The sequence below is a fragment of the Rhipicephalus microplus genome, chromosome 1, assembly GCF_043290135.1.
Source record: "Rhipicephalus microplus isolate Deutch F79 chromosome 1, USDA_Rmic, whole genome shotgun sequence".
Taxonomy (NCBI): Eukaryota; Metazoa; Arthropoda; class Arachnida; order Ixodida; family Ixodidae; genus Rhipicephalus; species Rhipicephalus microplus.
In genome coordinates this window covers 285,915,954-285,932,567 of record NC_134700.1, presented here as the reverse complement: position 1 = coordinate 285,932,567, position 16,614 = coordinate 285,915,954, and the positions used below count along the sequence as shown (strand labels likewise).

Here is a 16,614-nt window from a genome sequence, read left to right as displayed (position 1 = left end):
GCTGTCGTTCCGCGGATTCGCGGCAAAATCGGGATTAGGAACTGGCACATGGCACCCAAAGTTTTCGAATTGACCGGACTGGTGCCAGCCGCCTCTTCAAATTATACACTCAAACTTACATTGAAAAATACAGGACCGCGGAAATCCTTCGAATTAAGCGGAATTTCGAAATAACCGAGTTCGAATTAACGAGGTTTTACTCTATATTCTTGAATTAAGTACTAAATACTGAGGATGGGATAATAGAAAGTATGAGGTTGGAAGCGAATAGTGACTTGTTTGAACAATTTAAAATCAAATAATTCAGACAGTACTATATATTGCATATTATTAAGGAAAATGAGCACCTGTCATGACCCAACTTGCACAATATTGTTAAAAATAGAACTAGGCATGCAGGATTGTCACTGTTTAGGTTTGAAGTTAACTGAAAGCAATTACGAGTACTAGTAGCAAAATTTGGATAGCAGCTGAGTACAAGTTGTACTAGACAAAATACATAACATTTTAAATGTTACTACATTTAATGAGTATAAGCTTGCATAACATGCTTTTAAACTTGAAAATGAATGAACTGAAGTAACGACAATATGTGCAGTTAACCTTGCAGTGTGAAAGTGCAGCTATAAGTACTTTCAACACTTATATTCTGAGTACTGCAAGCACAGCAGTTCAACCAATAGAAGTATGATGGGTATTACATGTATTTGCTCAAGCTTATGTCTCCTGGGTTTAATTAAGGGAGAGATGGGAGTTGAAAATGCTTTGAAAGAGCACAATATGGCTACTAAAAAACTAAAAGAAGTGCTCATTGTCTAGAGTCACCAGGAAATTGTCACCTGGCTGCTTGCCATTGCATTTTGCAGGAGGAGTTCACTAACACCACTCGCTCAAAAAAACCGTCATTGCCAAGCTTTCATGGTGGCAGAAATCATCTAAAACGACATATATTTCCTGCATAGATGAGCTTTCATAGATTTTCCTGCATAGATGAGATACCTTTAAAATGCATTTTTCTCATCTATCTTTGGGCAACTTTTTGAGTTTAAACATAATGTCTCTGGTACTTTTGATAGCCCGATCAGGATGAAATTTTGCGTACATATTCCTTAACATGTGAAGGGTACAAGTATCTCCTTTAAAATTTGATACTACCTGTATAATTATTACAAACCTAAAGTAGGTTACTAGTATGGGCTGAGGACTCTGAGAATTCTCACATTACAATTTTTCTTGACCATCAAAATGTTTTATATGCACTTCCTTGATAGTTATTTCTATTATATAGTTAATAGGTAGCAATCTGAGCCACTAATGACTCAGAACAATAAAGTTTTAGTGGCATTAAAAATTTGTCCAAAATAAACTATGCTTTACAAATTGTCATGGCACAAAACGAAAACTGTGCAACTTACTATAAAACTTTACATATGTGAAACCGGCATAAAAGCCTAAATACACAGCAAAAATTTCATTGCCCTAGGCTACAGATTAATGGAAATTTTTTTCGAACCGCATCTCTCTTTAATGGTCAAGTGGCATTGCAAAAGATTGTTTTGTTGTGATGGAATCAAGAAAAGGAAATGTGCATGGGCCGGTCATGTAGCACGAATGCAGGATAACCGCTGGTCATTAAGGGCAACTGACTCGATTCCCAGAGAATGCAAGCAGGTTAGGGGGAGACAGAAATATATGTGGGCAGATGAGATTAGGAAGTTTGCAGATATAAGGTGGCAGCAGTAAGGACAGGACCAAGTTGACTGGCGGAACATGGGTGAGGCCTTTGTCCTGCAGTGGACGTAGTCAGGGTGATGATTGTGATGGCAATTATATAGACGCACTGGGCGTATTCTAGCTTTGTTTGTCGCCATGAGGTTGTATATAAAGGTGGAAACACCGGCAGGCATGTTTAATATTCTGCGTGCTAGTAAAGGCATATGAGGGCAGACGATCATGGCTCAAGCAGACAGCAAACGCGCTAGGCTTTTTTTTTTTTTTTTTCATGTCAAAAGTTGTGGTGGTGTCGTAGAAAGTAGGAAAGGGCTGCCCGTCTCCAGCAGAAAGTGCGCACTTCGAGTGGCCAGGCACAGCCTCACGCACTCGATCTTGACAGGAATCGGCAAATGACCCCTGCCTTTAGAGGGCTGTGTTCTCACCACTCGGTTTGCATTGAAGTAACAAGACGAAGGCTGCCATGCTCATTACAGCAGCAGTGTTTCCTTGCGCCAGCATTTTGTCGAGTTGTCAGGTCGGATGCTAAATGATATAGCTGTTAGTCTTACTTGATAAAATAGCATTACAATTTGTTGCCATCACAATCATTGCTTCGCCCCTCTAGTGGAACTGGCATTTTTTAACAAAACAAAACATAGTAAATACTACTTCTCTCAACAACCATGCATATGCACAGAACTCTTATGGTCTTTAGACAAGTAGAAAAATAGCATTTCTTGAAAGTGACGGAGTTCCCTCTGCAGTAACCTTCCCAAGAAACCCATGCACAGCAGCTGCAAGCTGCAATGCAGTACTCTTTACTTGCCTTCTTCAAACTGCCTCGAGCCTTTGGTGTCCTCAACATTAGGAGCGTCAGTGCTGGCCAGGAGTTGATCCCAGTCAATGCTGTCTGCCTTGTGCTTGGGTTTATCCGTGCTGAGAGGCTGGCTCCAGTCAAATGCATCTGCTTTCTCCGTGGCAGCTGTAGTTGTGCTTAGGGGCTGGCTCCAGTCAAAGTCCTCTGCCTTCTGTGGGGCCTTTGCCACAGGCTGACTGGTGACAAAGATGTTTTAGGGAAATTAACTCCTCTGCTGATAAACACATTAGATGTACACTCATTGCTGTTCCTGCTGCCCCTCCACGCCAACCCCTACGCCTTCCCGCCTGGCATCATCCTTGCACTGCAACCATGTGCAGTGAGTTTGCCAATTTGTGGCTTGTTTTGTTAAAACACTGCCCGCTGCAATCTGAGCCCAGTTTTTCACCCACATTACATTTAAGCAGGGTTTTACGGTATCTTGCATCATAAAATAAACATTTAATAAGATATTATGCGGTATAAAACATTTATGCACTCTGATAACCTCACCCTGTAATGTCACACAGGCTTCTTACCTCCAGTCAAAGTCTTCAGCTCTCTGTTTTACTGGCCCGTTGATGATGGTGCCTGATGGAGTTCCAGCATTAGAGTCTTTTTTCTTGGCAGGAGAGCCTTCTTCGATTGTGGCGTTACTACTGCCGTCAAGAATGCAGTTGGGAAGTCGCGACAGCACCTCTAGAGCAAGTGGTGGGCAACCCGCACGGAAGTGTGCGTGGCTTGTTGTGAAAAACAGTCGTCGCTCCAGCGGCGTTATAGTGTCGCTGCTGGTCGCCCCTCCTGGTGTTAGCGTCTTGGTCACTGTGCTGCCGGGCTTGAAGCCTGAAAGCAGCACCGCACGGCCATGCTTGCGGCGCATGCTCATGGACTTGGCCAGGTTGCGTCGCACCACCAGTGGGTGTGTGCGCAGGTAGAGGTAGAAGTTGAACACCCCTGGGTCAGCTGCATGAGCCAATACAGCGTTGTTCTTTGATCATGTTCTTACTTAGGAAAAGCTCAGCTTATCCCAGTCCTGCCGCTGTGAAGTGTAAAGATAACCCGCTCTTGGAACACATGAGGAAAGTGCGCTGCATAGTGTAATAAACATGTGGATGTTTATTATCAGCTTTCATATAATGGTGAACAACGCCGAGCATGCCAGTCGAATCTCATAAATGACTAATGTAAACATTACCAATAACTGAATATAATGCCAATAGTGCACACACACAACATAAAGCACGCAATGTACCACGTATGCAGCATTGCTGCCAATCGATTCAACCCAGGAGTGAGCGGGAACGAGCCGCGGTATTGCACCCACGAACCCCCCAAAATCAGTTGTCCAAGGCCGTACTGAACCTCAAACGATTAGCCCAACATAACCTCGCTCACGCCAGGCAGTGCCACTGGCCCCGTCTCGGGAGCATGGCGCCAACTCTTGCTCGGCGGCATACAAGCTCAGTATGGTGCCCGGGTGCCTTGAGGCGAAAACCATTTTACAGAAGACGACAGCATCTCTACACTATGAAGTTATTCAAGTGAGCAGTTTATACTGAATACTAAACTCCTTAACAGCTGCTTCCAAGATGACTTGGCACCAAACCTTGCACAATGCTTTCACTCTTGAATTACTTGTATTAAGTTTTGAGTAAATACCCTTCTGCTCCAGAAACGACTTGTGCGAAAAAAATAACACAAACTTGTCCTTTGTTTCCTGTAAACATATCCATTGTATAGTAGCATCACACTCTCACTGATTCAAATGTTATTCAGCCACAAACTGTTCAATCATGATAAAAACCACTGCAGTAAAAGCCCATCTTGGATGATCGCATGAGTCTTGCACCATTGCCAAGATGAGAAACTGAACCCACTATTTGCATTTTGGAGACTGTGTGTTTGGTACCCACCAATGGCAAGTTGACTTTTTATCCACTGTAATTCCTCCCAATTCATGTAAATTTCTACATTAGAGTTAAATACTACAAATAATGAACCCTAAGTTTTTCATTGCCTCTTCACTGCACACAAAACAAGTCATTTTGTGCCATTACTTCAGTGCGGGCATTGCTTGGCATAAAAAGACACACCAGCACCAGGCTATCATTCAAAAACCTATTCTTGCAGTATCTCCAAGAAGAAATTGCAAAAAACCAATACATTACATCATTGGTATTGCACAGAATGAAAACACAGCTAAAGCCACCATAAGCTTGCTGTGCCGAGCATGGTCTCACCCGTGTCATCAGCTGTCGTAAGACTCGTGATGGAACCTTTGTCGTTGGCATCTTCAGCCTGCATAGCTGCACTGCTAGACAGCTGCTGCGTTTCCTGGTGTATCGTGTGATGCTCCTGCCCCACACGTGTCTGAAGCAGGGTGGTGAGTGATTCCTCATAATGCTGCAGCAGCCACAGTGCCATGGAGCGCAGGAATGGATCCGGATTGGCCAGTTCCAGAGACGTGCCTTCGGCGCCCTCAGGCTGGCCCAACACCTCGGCGTTGAGCAGCCGTCGTAGGTGCTCGGGAACTGAATCGAGGTCGCCTTCGTACAAGCGTACCACCACCATGGCCAGCTGCAAGTCCTCAAGCTTGCTCAGGCACACCTGTCAATCAGCAGTGCTAAGTAAGTACCTGAATATAGTTGGTTATCACCTCAAGGGACCTCTACAACACTTTTTCAAGTAGCCATGGAATAAATTCACTAAAGGAACTTATTAAAGGAACACTAAAGTCAAATAACAATTTCCGTCAGAGTGAAAGATCTATATATGGCAACATCTAAAACGACAATATTATCAACAACAGTGCTCCACTTACCGAGAAATTAAGGTAAATGCAAGACAACACAAGCGCCGCAGTAGGGCACTTTCAAAATTATCTCGATGACATCATACGGGCCGCCTATAATTGTTCACTAGTAATCGACCCAACTGCACTAAATAAAGAACCTTCCGAGCATTAAGAGACGCAATAAAATACTGCTTGTTTGTTTCTGTTTGATTCACGGGAAAAAGAACCGCCGGACGTTACTATGCGGAATGGTGCGAGTGATTCAAAAACTCAATTTTTGCGTGATTACACTGGAAAGGTGGTGCCATCTAGCGCAACTCAATTGAAACAAAAGTGTCTGCAATCTCGAAGCCAATGGCGGGAAATTGATCAATGGCGGTTGTTGCTGCTGTGGCTCCCGCTGCTTTCGTACTGCTGCTACTAGCGCAGTAAAGCCGGGCAACGTTGTGCACAGCAACAGTGACGTGAGACGGTCGGGTCGGTCCACTTCTTGAGGTGGGTAATTTGAAGAGCGCTGACCCGATGTGGAGCACTAAAACGTGATTTTATTTCAAAATAGGCCCTTGCTAGACACAAAAGTAATACTACAAGGTTTCTGGACCGCCATTTCAACAATCAAAGTCGACTTAGTAGTTTGACTTTAGTGTCCCTTTAAGGCCTCAATATTCACCGCCACAAAAATTTTTAGAATTCATCCAGTAAAGCGCAGTTACAAAGATTTTTCACACACTGCAAATGCATTTTCACTTCTCTCGTCCCCATGAAAGTGCTGGAAGCTAAGCAGGGAGGAATGGCATGGGTAAAAAAAATACATCACGCATGCCTTGCAACCATGAGTACTTTTTCTCTCTTCCCTTTTTTTTTTTTTTTTTTCGAATATGAAGCTTTTCAGCACGATTGCGCGTGTAAGTCATGCCTTCCGTGGCGGCCCCTGTAACAGCTAAGGTCGCCATGCTGAAATCAGCCAAAGGCTAATACAATGGGTGTGACGAATGATTTTTGAGTTTGTAGCGTCATTTGTCAAGAGAAAAGAGATTTTTAGCTGCCTTTGAGAATTTATTGGTAAATTCCAGGCACCACGCTATGCTATAACAATTGGCTTGCATGTTCTTGGATTATGTGCTTGCACCTTTTCTGACTATGATCAGAAAGTGTTGAAGGGCCCCTTTAAGAACATGCCGCCCGAACTGCTGCACACCTGCCATTCGTCTGTGCAAGAGAGTTGTACATGGTAGTTTTTATTGCAAATGTAAGTAATTTATCACAGCTAATGTAAAGACTATGCATGTTGGTGATTAAAAGTTTGTCACACTTTTTTAAAATAGCACTTTTTCTGGGGCAGTGATGTCAGAAACTTCTCTGAAAATTGCCAAGGAGTTCAAGCTTTTGAAACCAATGACACAAACATGTGTCTGTATAGATATTTTTAAAGGACTGACAAACCACCTGCTTTCAGGAATGTTGCACGGGTGAACAAAAGTTGACATCACAACCTAGGCAGTGCACTTTTCTTTTAGGGTTGGAGGGGTCACGCACCCAAGACACAGCTCAGGAAAGATTGTGGCGGCGTCCACAGAGCCTTTGTTGACAGGGCACGTCCCCAACATGTACAACTGGACCTCACCTCTCGCCCTCTCGCAGCACACGCAGCGCTCCCCGTCCTACCGAGCTCACTCTCGCCACAATACGAGGCTAACACAAAACCACAACACTGAACATGACAACCTCGACAAAGAGTAGCTTGGGCCATTAAAAAACAACTTCTTCCTATGGAATCAAGATATCAGTTTACCTGCACAGCATCCTTCACAGCATTGGCCAGGAGGAAGAAGGCTGCAGCATACTCAAACTGCTGTTTTCCAAGCAACACGTAAGCATTCTTGAGTGCCGCTTTTCTCCAACGGTCTTGAGAGAAGTCATTTTGGAAAAAGTCAGACATCCGCTTGTCGTTCACAGTCCTGCAGCGACACAATGCGTCAGAAAATACACGATGTGTAACAGGCACCAGGACAATAGAACTTTTGCTTAGTATAAGGAGCCAAGAACATGGATATAACTAGCGAAAAAAGCCGAGCAAGCGTCCCCACCAATGTTAAGAATAATCTGACGAGATTTGGGGGGAGGGCGCTGGCTCACTCCCGGAACAGTCATTAACGCTTGTTTCGCACTTGTTTCAGATCTCCCGAAAAAAGGAGAGGCGTGCTTGCTCGGGTGGGGGCACTTGCTCGGCATTTTACAGTACATCTGTGTCACATACCTGAACAGTCCAGCCAGGATTGTTTTCTTTTTCATTGCCATATAGTAAAGAGCAGCATCCAAGGGGTTTTGCTTATCCGTGAAGGAACTTTTGGCCAACTGAAATAAAGAGTAACAATGCACAATGCCAGCCTGCTACAAGCACCGTAGCAGCCAAGTCATGATTAAAAAAAAAAGTTAATAAACAGTCATTTATTGATGGGGTTTAGCATTTAACAGAAATGTCTAGGCCTTCAGGCACTGTAGTAGAAAACTTTCAATAGATTTGAATCAGTTGTGGTTTCTTCAGTGAGAACCTGTGTATACTGCAGTGTTCTTGCATTTGGTTCCCCTGTCTTTGAATTTACAATCACTGTGGCAAGAATTGAGCTCATCAATGATGCCTGGCCTTGCGCTTGGCTATAAAACTTTCTCTAGCAAATGAACATTTTAGCATACACAAGATACATACGAAATAATCACAATGTAATCTAATTAATTCAAATTCCATGGAGACAACAGGTTTGTTGAAGTAAAACAGAGTTTGAACTGTAGAGAGCCTTTTCGGAAATACATCAGTCATTTACTCGAGCCATGTTTCTGTGCGTGTATTTCCTGCGTCATCAGAGAGGGTAGATCACCATGCGAGGGCTTTCTCTCGCTTTTGAGGCCAGGGGAGTTCATTAGAAGTGAATACATTGTTTGGGGGTGGGCCCGTGAAAACATAAAGTGGCTGACTGGGCTAGTTCGTTGTGCATACTTAAGGTTAACAGCGTGAAAATAACACACGGCGGACAGAAAAAACATGGGACAAGCACCGACTTCCAACTAAAATTTTATTGACTGGAAGGCTGTTATACACACCCAAGTGAACAGCAAAAAACAGTCAAAAAAGATGACAGAAGTTACAATGCAAAATAACATCAACAATCACTAAGCCTGCTATGCTGTCCCTCGCGCCCCCCAAAAAACAGAGCACTCTTTCTGACAGGGCAACTGACGATTTGCTTACGCATGTGCTCCTTTCAAATGCCATCTGAGCAGCCTCATGAATTATATATACGCTTGTGCTCTTTTTGTAGTTCTTTCGAAGTGCGGAGTGCACCCACACGTGCTTACGTGTAGCGCCAAGAAGCCATCTTTGCCATTACGAACGTTTACAGCAGTGGTTCTTAAATGGGGTCTGCGGATCATAGGAGTCTGCGAAGCTGTTTTTATGATCTGCGAAACCCTCAACAACATTTTTTAACATTTTTCAATTTTTTTTATATGTATACAACTTTGTTTAAGTGCGACTGTGCCACGTATTGAAGAACTGTCCAAAATGAAGTGATGTGGCACGTTTGTTTGATTTTTTTGGTAGCAATAAAAGGCACCTGCTTCACGCTTCTGTTGTGGTAATTTACGTACATCTCCCGCCCCTCTCAACCTCTGCTGCAAGAAGTCAAACATCACTTCCACCAGTCCACAAGGGGTCCCCGACACATCCATGGCTGAGAACCCCTGGTTTACAGGTACACGCCAGTAACACCAACTGTGCTAGCGCAGCAAGCCCCCTTACCTTCTCAATGATACGTCTTAGCAGCTGGTTGGAACGGACCCACCAGCCAATGCCGAGTTCCCTAAGCTCAGACCAACGTAGGGTAGGCTTCTGCAGGGCTGGAATGAGTTGCGCGAGCTCCTCTTGAGTCTCCGAGTGGAAAGCCCAGACCAAGTTGTGAGGCCCCAGACCGTGGCGTTGCAGTTGCGCCCGCTGTGCCAATGGCAGGCACCGCAACAAGTACGTGTGGTGACGCACCGCCAGGAAGTACCGAAGCCCACAGTCGTCCAGGGAGTCTGCACAAGTGACAAGTAAGAAGAGCAAGGTAGATGAAGAGACTCAACTTTCGTTATTACTTGCATCCACATATTAAGAGCCTCACATAGTATTTTGCACTGCGTGTGTGATTCTCGAACCATGAGCCACAGTGGCGGCCATCCTCTTACACAGTATAGTGTTGGGTTACTATATTTAGCTTAAAAGGTGTTAGTGCATGCCACAAATGACCATGGAAACGGATGTCTCTTCATATCTCTTCATTAGCAAGCATCACATGGTGCGAACATACATGCCATACAATGACAACAGGCAATGAAACCTCCATATGCTACACATCATGGCATCGAGCCAAGTCGTCGAGTCGCATAGAGGTGACTAAGCCAATAAAAAAATTTGAGCGGTTAACTAAAACTCTTATTCCTTTGTAGATGCAAAGAATATGTTTTCTTTGTAAATTCAGTGCAATGCTGCCCACTTAGCTGGAAAACTTGGAGCAATGTCCACTAGATGAAGGGGCAATGTTGCAGTAAATCAGCTACATAAACTAAAGTACTAAAAGTGCCACCCTTACAAGACTGAACACACACACACACACACACACACACACACACACACACACACGCACACACACACACACACACACACACGCACGCACACACACACGTGCACACGCACACACACACACACACACACACACACACACACACAAAAGTGAGGGAAATACCAACTCACCTGGAGTGGCCTGGATAGTCATTTCATAGTTCTGCCGGCTGACATTATCCTTGGGGGCAGCTGAAAGGTAAATATGCATGGGTTATTATATCACTCTTATTTGAAAAAAATAAAAACCAGAATCAAAGTTTTAGAATGACACCAAGGAGAAAAACTACAGTATTTGTCACTTATAAGTATACTTAAGTTAAATATTAAGTTGACACTGATTGTTGAAATAGCCGTCCAGAAACCTCGTAGTGCTAGTTTTGTGCCAAGGAAGTGCTTATTTTAAAATAAAATCACCCCGTGCATAGAAGCGGACTCTTACACATCAGCTTTCATGCCAGACGTTGCCTGCTTTTACTACGCGGCCATCGACACCAAAAGCAGCAGAGCGACAGTAGCAGGAGCTACAGTAGCAACAACGGCCATTGCACAATTTTCTGCAATTTCGGAGGCCATGATTCTGCTTGCTTGATTAGCCAAAAACTGAGCTGTTGAACCACTCGGGGGGGGGGGGGGGGGGAAGTGATTATAAATGAAAAGAAGAGCAAAGTGAGCCCCGTAGCTGTCTTTTAGGGGGAGGAACCACTCGAACCATTACCTATAGTAACACCAGGCATTTCTTTTTTATATAAATCAAACAGAAACTGGCAAGCAGCATTTTATTACATCTCCTGATGCACGGAAAGTTCTTTTTTTTTTATTGCAGCTAGTTTGATTACTAGCCATTAATTGTAGGCAGACATTTTCACGTCATCACGTCAAGGCACTGCTGTTAATAATATTGCAGTTTTAGACGTTGCATTACATCGAGCTTTCACTCTGACAGAAATTGTCCTTTGCCTATGGTGTCCCTTTAAATATTTGTCACTTAACTCAATTAGGTAACTATTTGTCACTGAAGTAAATTAAAATTTCACAATACTGATAGCACCACCCTTGCTGTTAGGAGACGCTTGCTAAACGAGAAATGCATGAAGACAAAAGTGTAAGTGGCGCAGCCGCCTTGAAATTCCCACATGAAACGGCATGATGTCACAGATTTCGACGGCGTCTGCTATTGTTTATATTGTCATGTCACTCCAGGGGGTGTCGACAAGGTTTATTGACGTCTGAGCAACAGGGCTCTAACCAAGCACGTCGGTTGGGCTTGTTTGCCAGAGCGGGGCCCCTTGCGCACTTCTTTCTTCTCTATGGTGTGAGCCTTCACCTTGGCATACGACCCACTACTCGAAGTAGGTGGCAATATTCCTCCTCAACAAAAAAAAAAGAAAGAGCATCATCCCGATGCTGTAAAGTTATTGAAAAAAACAAAACAATGTAGCTTAAACAATGAAAAAGGGCACCAATAATCAAATGTTAGATGCGATAAGTTCACCAATGATGAGGCAATTGTCGGAGCACAAATAAAAAATAACACAGAAAAAGTGGTCTTTTAGGAACGCACAAAATAAGGCTTCATGCGCACCACGTGAACTATGTCAGAGGTTGGTTGTTTTCGTTGTACCCATCGTGACGACGTGGCGTCAGAGGTTGGTTGTTTTCGTTGTACCCATCGTGACGACGTGGCGTCCAGAACTACTTCGTAGTTTACGTCGCTCACGCGGCGTAATACTTTATACGGACCGAAGTATCTGCTGAGCAACTTTTCGGAGAGGGCACGGCGTGGAACAGGGGTCCAAACCCAAACTTGGTCTCCCGGACTATAAGATACATCATTGTGACGCATATTGTAACGTCGTGCATCGACCTGTTGCTGCTGACCAATGTGTAGCCGGGCAAGCTGGCGAGTTTCCTCGGCATGCTCTGCAAATTCTTCTGCGTCAGTTGTTAATTGATCGGCGCCTTCACAAGGAAGCATCGCATCCAGCATCGTCTGAACTTCGCGGCCGTAAAGAAGGCGAAACGGTGTAAATCGGGTTGTTTCTTGAATGGCGGTGTTATAAGCGAACGTCACATAAGGCAAAATGCGATCCCAAGTTTTGTGTTGGACGTCGATGTACATGGAGATCATGTTTGTGACTGTCTTATTTAGTCGCTCGGTTAAGCCGTTGCTCTGTGGATGGTAAGCAGTCGTCATTCGATGTTTAGTGTTACTTAGCCGAAAAACTTCATCCATAAGCTGTGCAGTGAACGCTGTTCCTCTGTCAGTTATCACTGTAGATGGAGCACCGTGGCGCAGAACAATGTGGCACATGAAGAACTGTGCTACCTCAGAAGCCGTGGCTCGTGGTATCACCTGTGTCTCAGCATAGCGGGTCAAATAGTCAGTTGCAACAATGACCCATTTGTTGCCGTCTGACGATAAAGGAAAAGGGCCGAGAATGTCCATGCCGACTTAGTCAAATGGCTTGTGGGGTGGATCAATTGGCTGAAGTAATCCAGCTGGCTTGCTTGGTGGCGACTTTCGACGCTGGCATTCACGACAGCTTTTAACGTACTGCTTCACGCTTGCCGAAAGTCCGAGCCAGTAGTACACCTCCCTCACTCTGGCGAGCGTTCGCGAGTAACCTAGATGACCAGATTATTTTTGTCTTCCGAGCCAGGGGTAGTCTCGCTTGTTGCGTTCTCGCCCATCGGAGCAGGTGGTGATCGTCGAGGGCTGATTGCTGCCCTCCGGCTTTTCTCTGAGTTGCACGGCAGGACGATACCGCCACGATGTAGTTTCGTGCGCTGCTGTCATGTGCTCCGCGCCGCATCGTCCACGGCAAACGGTCGGCGGCTCAAGTCCAGCGCATCGCCGGCCGCACTCGATCGGGCCACCTCAGAGAGCAGCAGCGCCGAGTTGCCGCCGCAGCGGGACCCGCTTGACCTGAGCTTCAACGACGCCAGGGCGGCCTACAAGAGCAAGACAACCGGCGAACTGATCAGGGCGTTCGTGGTGCTCAAGCTCAGCTCCAGTAACTGGATCGTCAACAACCACCAAGAGATTATTGGCGCCTGTGCTGACAGCTTCCAGCCCGATGTATTTATGGGTGATAGCAGCATGAGTGTCTCCCTTGACAGCCCTCGTGCCATGCGTTTCGCCGCCAACGATACCGGCATGTGCCTATCGCATATATCCACGCACACACCGACGCCGCTCGAACCACATATTCGTGCTACGCTTCCTGCTCAAGCAAGCTTCGTTGCGAGCTATCCCGGATCGACATCGACAGTTGCAACAGTGGCGCCACCGCGGCCTACAAACCCAGGACGCGCGCTAGTCTTCACCAGTGGGCATGGAGGCGCCGAGAGAACAATGCTCATACCGTGGTTCTTCGTTTTTTCGCAGGTTAGTTACCTTAGTCAACTTCCTCATTCCCGTTTCAAATCTGATGATCGCTTTCTTGAGGTGCTTCCATGCCCAGAAGCATTGCTTGAATCATTCAGTGCCCTTTTCTTGCTTATGTGTGGGGATGTGGAGCAAAATCCTGGTCCTGGCGATAATTCTCTGGCAGATATTGCCAAAATGCTGAAGGACTTGTCCGCGCGGTCTATTAGAATAGAGGCATCCAAAACAGCCATGTCCAATGACATATCCGAGTTAAAAGAGCAACAGAAAGCAGCTATGAGCCAAATCGCCGACATTGGCAAGCGTCTGGGTTCTGTGGAAAGCCAGTTAGCTTGTTTCGACAGCGTGAGGGAAGACCTTAATGCGACACGTGCTGCAGTGGAGCGCGTGGAAACTGAAACGAACTCGCTTCGAACCCGTCTTGACAATCTCGAGGACCGCTCCCGAAGGGACAACGTTGTGTTCTTTCAGATTGAAGATGTCGCTTCAGAGACTGCCGAACAATCTGAAAAGAAAGTTCTTAAACTTTTCGCTAGCAAGCTTCAGCTGACGACATCGTCCGATAGTATAGCCCGTGCGCATAGAATTGGCAAATTCTCTAGTGGCTGGAACCGCCTTCTTATCGTAAAATTTTCGGCCTACAAAACAAAAGAAACCGTTTTTGATTAAACGCTTCTTACTAAAAGGCTGCAATGTTTCTATGAGTGAGGACTTTTGTGCAACTACGCATGATACGAGAAAGGCTCTGTACGAATATGGCAAAGGACTGCATGTTCCGTTCAATCTTCAACACACGAAACATTTCGCCAACGGAAAATGCTACGGCTATGATAAAACCACTAAAGCAGTGTACGTCATCGGTCCATCCACAACAAAAAGTTCCCCGGCTAGTAATAACGTAGGAGATGGCGCAAGTATTAGCGACGCTGTAAATAACGACGAAAAAATCAGTAATATCACACACAGAACCGCAAATAGTCATGCTGCCTCCCCGCGTCGACTCCGGTCTGGCCGTATGTTGCAAAGTGATCTAAGTTAGGGTCATGCAGGGGGCGGTGCTCTCTCCGTAATAAGTACTAACATACGTAGCTTTTTGTCAAAAAGTGATGACTTGTGTGCCCTGATGAATGATTGTGACGCTGGTATTGTCGCTCTAACTGAAACGTGGTTGTCGAATACAGTCTCTGATGCCGAATTATTAAAATGTGAACAACGTTACAAGGTCTTTCGCTGTGACAGATATGAGCGACGAGGTGGTGGTGTTCTACTTGCGATTAAAGATGACATTGAATGTTTCCTTGTTCCTGTTCTCACCGACTTAGAATCGGTATCGTGTTGTATTCGTACTGGCTTTAAAAACCTAATAATTGCAGTTTGTTACCGACCCCCATCCAGCCCATCGAACTTTTGCGATTCTTTTCATGACTGCTTAAACCAGATTACTGTTCGTTTCCCAGGTGCGACTATTATTCTTTTAGGCGATTTTAACTTCCCGGCCATTCAGTGGTCAGACACTTACCAGTGCTCTATGGCAACGTCATCTGAATCTACCGAATTTCTTTCGATTTGCAATGACTTTGGGCTATCACAATTAGTTCAGCATCCCACACGTGTCACCTCGACTACATCATCACTTCTAGATCTCGTGTTGACGTCATCTCGAGATCTTGTGTCCCCGATAACACTGCTGCCTGTGTTAAGTGATCACGACATAATTCATTTTTCTCTATCGTTTCCACATTTGCGCTCATCCAACTGTTTTAAAATGATCAGAGATTATAACAGAGCTGACTTTAACACCATAAATACTAAATTATGCTCTTTCTTAGATACTTTTTTCCCTGCAAGTTTTGAATGCACTGCAGAAGTTAACTAGAACCTATTTAGAAGTAAAATTTTGGAACTAACAAATAGATATATTCCGGTAAAAAAGGTGTACTGCAATACTAATTCTCCCTGGTACAACCGACACTTAAATAGACTCTCTAACCGCAAGAAAAGACTGTTTAGAGCTGCGAGAACATCCCAGTCTTCGGCTCGATGGCTAGCTTACAAATTTGCAGCTGCTACCTACTTAGGTGAACTAAAAGTAGCTAAATTTACCTTTTTTAACAGAACCTTACCATCAGTGCTACAAAAAAATCCCAAACAATTTTGGAACATTGTACGAGGTAACAAGCATAACAACCTGTCTTTAATATCCCAAGGTAATGTAATTCCGGATCATCAGTGTGCATATTTACTTAACCATACTTTTGCTGAAACTTTCTCTGAACCATCCAGTAGTAATGACATACTTCCTGCAAAGCCGTTTAATTTTCCCTCAATGGACATCATTGTTATTAGCTCGGAAGGAATATGGTCCATCATCAATAAACTAAAGATTTCATCTTCATGCGGCTGCGATGGTATCACCACAAAATTCTTGAAAAACACAGCAGAGTATTCTTCTCTAATCCTTGAACGAATATTCACACAGTCTCTTCTTACGGCAGTGCTTCCTAACGACTGGTTAATTAATAGGGTGGTACCTTTACATAAGTCCGGAACAACCCACGATCCCGGTAACTTTCGTCCCATCTCTCTCACATCAGTACCATGTAAAATTTTAGAAAATGAATGTCATTTACTCTCACCTTATCAAGTTTCTTCAAGACAATGATTTCTTTACACCTGCTCAGCACGGCTTCCGAAAACAATATTCGTGTGAAACACAGCTTCTACTTTTTACTAATGACTTACACATATCCCTTGACTCTGGAACAATAACTGACTGCATCTTTCTAGATTTCAGCAAAGCCTTTGATAAAGTAACACACTCCCTACTACTACATAAACTAAGCCTATTAAACATTGATTCATATGTGCTCGCTTGGATCCGTAGCTTTCTTACTAACCGCTCCCAATACGTATCGGCTAATAATTTCGACTCGTCTACTACACCAGTTCCCTCCGGAGTGCCACAGGGGTCTGTCCTTGGGCTATTGCTGTTCCTAATTTACATAAACGACTTGCCTAACAATATTTCTTCAACAATGCGCCTATTCGCGGATGATTGTGTAATTTATCGCCAAATATCTAATAATAATAACATCACTACCCTCCAAACAGATTTGACTAACGTGCTTAACTGGTGTAAATTATGGCAAATGGAATTAAATGTTTCGAAGTGCAAGTCTATGCGCATATCACGTAATACTACCGCA

The 16,614-nt window shown here is 44.5% G+C and overlaps 2 protein-coding genes across 5 annotated transcripts in view; one reads left to right on the top strand and one right to left on the bottom strand.

Moving 5' to 3' along the window:
* The window catches only part of Rbcn-3A (rabconnectin-3 alpha), a 120,705-nt gene that overhangs the window by 38,577 nt on the left and 65,514 nt on the right, over positions 1–16,614 (bottom strand). For all 4 annotated transcript variants that reach the window (XM_075896518.1, XM_075896512.1, XM_075896499.1 and 1 more), the window contains exons 31-37: positions 10,150–10,209; positions 9,160–9,434; positions 7,621–7,718; positions 7,156–7,321; positions 4,810–5,176; positions 3,109–3,532; positions 2,540–2,766 (exon numbers count right to left, since the gene is read on the bottom strand). In XM_075896518.1, the coding sequence (XP_075752633.1) occupies positions 2,540–2,766; positions 3,109–3,532; positions 4,810–5,176; positions 7,156–7,321; positions 7,621–7,718; positions 9,160–9,434; positions 10,150–10,209 (1,617 nt within the window). The remainder of the gene's footprint in view (positions 1–2,539; positions 2,767–3,108; positions 3,533–4,809; positions 5,177–7,155; positions 7,322–7,620; positions 7,719–9,159; positions 9,435–10,149; positions 10,210–16,614) is intronic.
* Positions 12,502–14,077, top strand: LOC142771363 (uncharacterized). Its single transcript, XM_075872837.1, has one exon. It carries the CDS (start codon positions 12,650–12,652, stop codon positions 14,075–14,077), a length of 1,428 nt encoding a protein of 475 aa, XP_075728952.1. The 5' UTR covers positions 12,502–12,649.